Source organism: Dufourea novaeangliae, unplaced genomic scaffold (assembly GCF_001272555.1).
Source record: "Dufourea novaeangliae isolate 0120121106 unplaced genomic scaffold, ASM127255v1 scaffold109, whole genome shotgun sequence".
Lineage (NCBI taxonomy): Eukaryota > Metazoa > Arthropoda > Insecta > Hymenoptera > Halictidae > Dufourea > Dufourea novaeangliae.
Window position 1 is genome coordinate 627,185 of NW_015373997.1, and position 7,646 is coordinate 634,830.

The window sequence follows — 7,646 nt, forward strand, 5'->3', positions numbered from 1 at the left end:
TTAATAATTCTGTAAATGTTTGTTACAATTTGTAATACACATTAAAAAATCTATGCATCGACAATGATGATAGATTTGATTAATTATTGACACGTAAAAATTAGAATAAATTTGTAATTAGAGTCCTTAGAAGTGACTATTCGTTCTTAGAGTTGGTGATATATCAATTCTTGAATTGTTATACGTAATTTGCAAAAGCCATTGATATCAAAATAGTGTACATTTTTGTAAATTTTTGGAATGTCTCTGCGAAAATCAAAGTTTTCTCGGGACTGTTGCTGAATGTGATACTAATGAAAAGCTTGCAAGTGAAAAAATATGCACATGCAATTCGATTCTTCATATTGATAGCAAATTTTCAACTAGAGTCGCTCTCAATTTGCTGATACTATCTCTGTACGAAAACAATTTAAATTTCGATACAGTAAAATACGATTGTTTCTTGATTTGTACTTTGACACACGAGAAAGATATAGTCATCAGTTAGTCGATAAAAGTTAATTGTATAAAAAGTTAGTGTGTTTGTATTCTCCAAAATTTATTCTTGTTTGATTTTTGCACAGAGACGTATTGAATTTTAAATTCAGTCGTTTAACAACTTTTCTAGTAAATTCATTTTTTTATTTTTTGTATACACGATAAAAATGTCTGACACTTTCTTATCCTTTATGTCTACTAACCCCTTCTTTTTCAGCTTTTAATCCAAGGGATCACTTTTTGTTTTAGGTTATTTGCAGAAATTTTGTAGACTGAATCTCTGTTTGCCAAAATGAAGAGTAAACAATCTCAAGAAATTTGATATTATGTTTCTAATCGTTTTAGTTTCTGTTTCAGGAATCCTCGTGGGATCAAATTTTAAATTATTGAATTGAAATGCCGATAAAAATGTATTGTTATATTCTTCTATTCTTATTGTACGTTATATATGTATGTGCTCCTCAACTTCTGTTTCAGAAAGCATCCTAGGATCGAATTAATGCTCGCTAAATTATTCTAAATTATTAACTGTCCACTGATATGATATTATCCACTGAATTTCTCTTTCAGGGATCATTCTAGAATCAAGCTACAAGTTCATCTGAATGAAGTATTTATAATCTATAAAATGTTTTGTTATATTCCTCCCAGTTTCTGTTTCAGAAGACATCATATGAAGATTTCTCTTCACCCGAAGATCATTTTATGAAGATTTCTCATCACTCGAGGATTGTCATGGAGCCGAACGGGTTTAAAAAATAACTGCGTTATTCATGGTCGTAGCTAAGTTATCAGTCAGGGGGAAGCAATGTAATTTTTTTCCGTCCAGGGGGGTGGGGGCAAGTGCCGCTCCTGGCTACGTCCATGTTAGTTTCTGCGTTGTGTTTAGTTTAAGTTGTTGAGTGTGCATGTTATGCAAAATTATGCAAATATTATTGTAAAAGGGGGATCGATGCGGAACGCATGTGATTCCATCTATCCTCCTTGGGTCTCCATTCGCAGCAACCTCCACGTGGTGAGACCTGGGCAATCATTATTATTTGGTATATAATTGGCAACTATAATCATTTACAAGTTTGCGAACTATATAGCAAATAATATGAGCCAATTGGCTGCGACCTTTGGTCCTTTTGATCAATTGATTCTTGTTAGTTCTTTACTGGCTAGATGCAAGTGGCAAGAATTTCTTGTTCTGTATATAATCTGTTCGCACCACCACAGACGAGGCATAACTGATAAGAAAAACCATGCTCGAAGATTCGTATTTTGTAGAGGAAATGTTAAGGAATGTGGCTATATTTCGGTTCAAATTTTCAACTTGTTGAGGGATACGTTGGAGCGAGGGGCGTTTCTAGTGATCAATTAACGGACACTCAATTATTGGGCTTCTACTGTAATTCACGAATTCACCGTTCTCATAACATAGAGGGCAGCAAAAAATCTCTGACTGTTTGCACGATCGGTATTTTAGAACATGAGACACTAACTACGTAGCTTACGTTTTTTGTCGTAGGTGGAGCCATAGGTCAATTTAATCGTGCACAAGATATAGGCCAGGGGAATTAAAAAGAATTATTTGAACAGACTTAAAATTACCATTGTTCTCTACTGGGATTCACAAGTCCGATCAACATATCACGAAGAAATTAAGTTTTCAATCCTGCTTTGTAGGTTTTTTATCTGTGAGGCTTCAGATTTAAACCTTAAAGACCCCAGATAAAGTCCCGATAATTGCGAATTTGTAAAGCAATTTATTACTGACAAATATATCGGGAATTCATGACGGGAGAAATGAAACCACGCGAGGGTCACTTTAACATAATCTCGGATGTATTTCGAAAATTCAGTTTACTTCATCAGAGACATGTCTGAAGATACACATTTTGTGAAATATCAACGACGTTCCTAAATCAACGAAGTATCCAAAATGAACTAATATTAAGTGTGTGCGTAATCGAGAAGAGAGATAGAGAGAAATCGAGAAAGAGAGAGATAGATATAGATATAGAGATAGAGATAGAGATAGAGATAGAGATAGAGATACACATAGAAAGACGAAAAGAGAAACGAATGTGAAACGTAAAAGTAAAGGAAAACCATCATATTTTCTTTTCATATAATGCATCGTTCACACTATTACATTATTTACCATCGGCAGATGGAACTGGCGCTTAAACAGTTTAGATTTGGTCCAAAGGGTTCGTTCTTTATTCTTCACGATCCGGCAGACACCGTCAACCCCCCGTTGATGGTGTACACATCAACAGGCAATCATAACTGGTCTTTGTACAGATCACAACCCTTTCGTGTATTTTAACAGAAGTCGGCGATGATCCACAGAAAGAGACACGCGGATCGAACGACAAAACGATCGTGCGTCAATCGTCCTCGCGTACGTCGACCAAAGAATGGAACGTCCGCGCGCAAGACCGCTGTCAAGAATTCCGTTCGACGACCGTAGAAATTCACGCTAAACAAGTGACGGAAAAACCATAAGGATTATAAATTAAAAGTATTGTCGACCGATCATCGACCACCAAACATTCCTTTGAATCGCAACAGTTTACGGGTGCGTGCGTCGATTCTGCTTATTCACTCTAAAAAAAGAGAAAAAAAAAGAAGAAAGAAAAAAAAAAATGAAAAAAAAATGAAACACAGCAAAAAAGAATTCCTGATACGTGGTACGACATCGATAAGAGATTACAAAGTGTGGTCGGAATACGGATGTACAGTGGAGTCGTAACGAAGCAAATCGAGAATCCAGTGGCGAATACAAAGATTTCGGGACCCGTTCAAAATATAGCAAACAATAATCGATACGCTTTGTAATAACGATTTCCCTAAAACACGATGCGTCTCGAGTCAATGGTACCCGATAACGGGTATATCTCAAACTAACGCGCCATCGCTCCGCGTTCTTCGGACTCCCTCGGCTCTCCCCTGGATCTTTTCGTGTAAATTTGACAGAGGTCTAAAATCTTCTTGGAAAGGTCGATGGATTTGGTCCACGTTTGGTTTTTCTTCTCGCATATACACCGTGGCCACTCCGTTTCGTCTCTGTGACTGCTCTTCGATTCGTCCCTTTCTCGAATCGGACTTCAAAGACGATCTGGACGTGGACACGGGGTAATTATAACGGCTAAAAAAAAAAATAGTATTCATTTTCTCGTTCGTTCATCGGCTAACACAAGCGAAACATGTAGGTACGCTTGTCGATGCCACGCGCAACGACAGGTCTCTATCATCGTCGAATCTCGTCGAGCCATTCTTGATCGTATTACGTTCGTTCCGGACGAACGGCGTTCATTTAAGTGAAACAAGTCGGAGCAACAACAACGCACATTCGCGCAGCAACAGTCCACGTGTAGTCTCTGTAATCGTTTCATTTTCCCTGGCATTTTCCGGTCCCGTGTCCGTGTTCTCACGCTTGCTTCGGATGCGACGCAGGCGCCGCGGGCTCCGATCGGAAGCACGACAAGAGGAAGCCGGTGTACATGGCGAACAGCATGGTGATGGCGATCAGCATGTACATGTATATGTTCAGCTCCGGTTGACGGTACCTGTTCTTGCGCAGCCACTCCAGCACGTCGTGCTCGCTGTGGATATCACCTTTAACAGAAGAAACACCCGTTCGAAAAGTAGTACACGAAAGTGCAGGATTAATGTTCACGAAATCTTATTTTGTATATAGGGTGATAGAAAAAAAGTGTTCGTCAGGTAGATAGTACCTACTCGTCAAATGGTGAAAAAAAGTCTTAATAAATACCCAGATAGCACACGACTTTTAATGACGCCTTGAAGACGGCTTAAAAGCGCCTTAGGCCTAGAATAGCCGTAAAACGGATGTCTTCAAGGCGTAATCTGGGCATGGATCGAAAAATTAACACTTTAGAAGTTATAAACAATCTTTTCTTTCTGTAAAACGAGTGACTTTTGGAAGCTACTGGTACCGTATGGAAACAATAACGAAAATTGTAGAACAATTAATAAAAATTGTAGAAAATCTTTTGTGATCAGAAAAAGAAACAATGATAAGGTAATGCATTGTTTCCATACGGTATGATAGCTCTCGAAACGTCATTAGCTTTAACCTAAAAAAAAGACTGTTTATAACTTCGAAAATATTCTTTTTTCGATGCATTTGGGACTTTTTTTTAGAAGTTACGAACCCTTTCTTCCCATCACCTCGTATAATACTAGAAACACCAATGTTGAATGTTACGTACTAAACTAATTTGTATAATATATACATATATACCAGTTTGATAGATTCAGGTGAATGGAATTTCTTTGTTTAGTTGATTTATTCTTATAGATTCAGTTTTAAAGCGAGCTACACTCACCTCGATAAATACTGGGGAATCTCTTGCGGAAATAGACAATGGCAGGAAGCTTAGTGACGCCCCATTTTCTGGCGTATCTCGGGTCGGCCATCTTGACGAACGTGATGTCCAAGTTGTCCGTCTCGCCGTCGATGTTCTCCAACTTCTCGTTCACTTCCTCGCTCTCTTTGTTATCGTGTTCGTCTGAAATATCGATCATCGAATTCGGAACTTGCCTAGAAAGGTTTCACCGGTTAAATCGAGAGTCATTTAGACAGGTATTTACAAAAGAAAACAGCTAGAAACTCGTTTTCGTCGAGCAGCTTGTCCAGCATCTTCTTGTTGACCTCCTCGATCTCGTTCTTGATCTCGAAGACGTCCTGCGAAGTTAACCACGAGAGGATCTTATCCTCTTGCGTTAGATCCCCGTCGTAGATCAACGGCGTCTTTTTACGGAAGTAGACGAGGGATGGGACATTCAGAATTCCGTATTTCTCGGCGGCCTCCGGACTGAAGATCTTCACGAAATCGATACCGAACAAATCTGCCTCACCGTCGATCTTTTCCAAGGCTTCCATGATATCGTCGCACTCGGGACAATCTTCGTCATCTGCGGAACGAAGGTCAATCCGTTCGATGGAATTTTGAGTCTTAATTAAAGGGGTCACATACCTTTGACAGGTTGGAAAATAGGGTTACTTTTATGAATTTTTTTTTTCATATAAAAGAACGTTTTATTAAAAAATCTAGATATACATCTTTTTGTGAACAAATTAAGCTGCATTCACTTTTTACTCTCAAGACCTCTTAACAATTGTAGCACTTGCGGTAATTTGAATAAAATTTAGCATGAACATTCTTAAGACTATAATCTAGTAGGTTGTCGAAGCGATTTTTCGATTTCTTGTTTTTTTTATTAACAAAAGAAAATGAGAAATTAGGTCGAAAATCGCATTCTTGACTTTGAGTAGCTGTCATTTTGCAACAAATAAATCTTTCAAAATCGACTTTAACACGTACTAGTTTTTCTGTCTAGTTTAATGTAAAAAAAGAAATTATGCTCCCGATAAAACCTCATAGAGATCTGTTACCGAAAATGTTGTAACGGTGAGGAAGCCTTCTGAATAACAGAATGCAGCTGAAAATTTCTGTTAATAACAGAATGCAGCTTAATTTATACACACAAAGATTTTGATTATTTAATGAAACGTTTTTTATGTAAAAAAATTACTCAGAAAGATAACCCTATTTTATGACCTGTCGAAGTTATGTAACCCTTTAAGAATTCAGAGAACAAGATGTCTCGGAAACAATTGAAATCAGTTGTAAAATGGACAAAAGTATGGACAGAACGGAAAGATCTTCCTTGGCTGTTTATTTCCGAGACACCCTGGACATTTCGAATCTTACAGAAGAAGACTGCCAGGAACGGTGACTCGTCCATAAGTCTCTCCAGCATCCTGTCGTTCACGGACTCGATCTCGTCTGCCAATTCGCGGTTGTCGTCGTCGATCAACCACTCGAGAACCGATTCTTCGTTTTGTAAATCACCTACGAACCACAGAGATCAAATTACCACTAGTTACACTATATTTTATTAACGTATTATAACCCATAGAAATGTGTAAAGACCTTCGAATAAAAGAGGATTGCCATTTCGGAAGTAGACGAGAGCAGGGAAAGTTTTGATCGAGTATCGTTTCGCCAATTGTGGATCCTGAATCTTCACCAGATGAATACCGAAAACGTCGCATTCGTCGTCGATTTTCTCCAGTCCTTCCAAAATTTCATCGCATATATGACAGTTTTGTTTATCTGCAAGAGGAACAAAGTGTTGGAAGTTTTCTTTTTCATGTAAATTGTAAGAATATAATTTATACCAATGAAGTGTTTAACACCTACAGAAGTATACCGCAAGGTACTGGGTCTCTTCTACCGACGTTTCCAGCATCACTCTGGTTATCAATTCGATTCTGTCTTCAGTTTTCTGCGTGATCAGCCATTGCAAAACCTCTTCCTCCACTGATAAATCGCCTACGAAAATTCAAAAAACATATATCACTTAACTTGTGGCTATATTATTATTATTATTATTCTTATTGTTTTTATCACACTTAATAAACAATCGTTTTATTTGTATTATGTTACAAACCTTCAAACACGTTAGGCACTTGGTTCTCGAAATAAACTAACACCGGAAAGTCAGTGACGCCATAATCTTCTGCCACTTTGTAATCCTAGAAAATAGGTTTAAACAGTCCTGTATATTTTTCAAACAAGCATTTAAAAAGTTTCAAGTTATGAAACGTAGTCGATTTCCAAACTCACTTGAGTTTTAACGAACGTGATGCCATGTCTGTCGCAGTCGTCGTCGATGTTCTCCAATTCCTCCAGAATTCCCACGCATTGCTCGCAGTCTTCGACGTCTAAACAGGAAACTATATTGTTATAAAATTCACGAACCTTTGGAAAACTGTGTCTACTTGAGAAATACTGCGATCTATCGGGGGAGGAACACGAAGTGGATCAGTCTGTGCGGTGTTCAGGGGCTCGTGACGATCTACGAAAGCTGTTCTCCAACTCAGGCTAGGTACTAAATCTAACGAAAAAAAAAAACAGTAAATTGAAACTGAAACCGCAGAAATCGTCCGAAACAAAATCTGATTTCGTCGAATCTACGCAAAACACGATCAAACGGAAAAGACATGCTGATCAGCTGGGGTGTCTAGGGCACTATGATTCTTCTGCGTGGCTCTACGGTCTTCTGCATGCACTCTAAACGTGCAGGTACACCTGTGTGTGACAGTGTAATCGTGTATAAATCGCGAAAAATAATCTTCTTCCGAT

General features: G+C 38.3%; 1 protein-coding gene across 1 annotated transcript in view; it reads right to left on the reverse strand.

Moving 5' to 3' along the window:
• Window positions 1–3,692: 3,692 nt before the first annotated feature.
• The window catches only part of LOC107188056, a 46,431-nt gene continuing 42,477 nt past the window's right edge, over window positions 3,693–7,646 (reverse strand). The window contains 7 exon segments of the mRNA XM_015576288.1: window positions 3,693–4,086; window positions 4,821–5,003; window positions 5,086–5,409; window positions 6,210–6,350; window positions 6,432–6,833; window positions 6,952–7,036; window positions 7,128–7,225. Coding sequence (XP_015431774.1) covers window positions 3,899–4,086; window positions 4,821–5,003; window positions 5,086–5,409; window positions 6,210–6,350; window positions 6,432–6,833; window positions 6,952–7,036; window positions 7,128–7,225 — 1,421 coding nt within the window. The 3' untranslated portion in view covers window positions 3,693–3,898.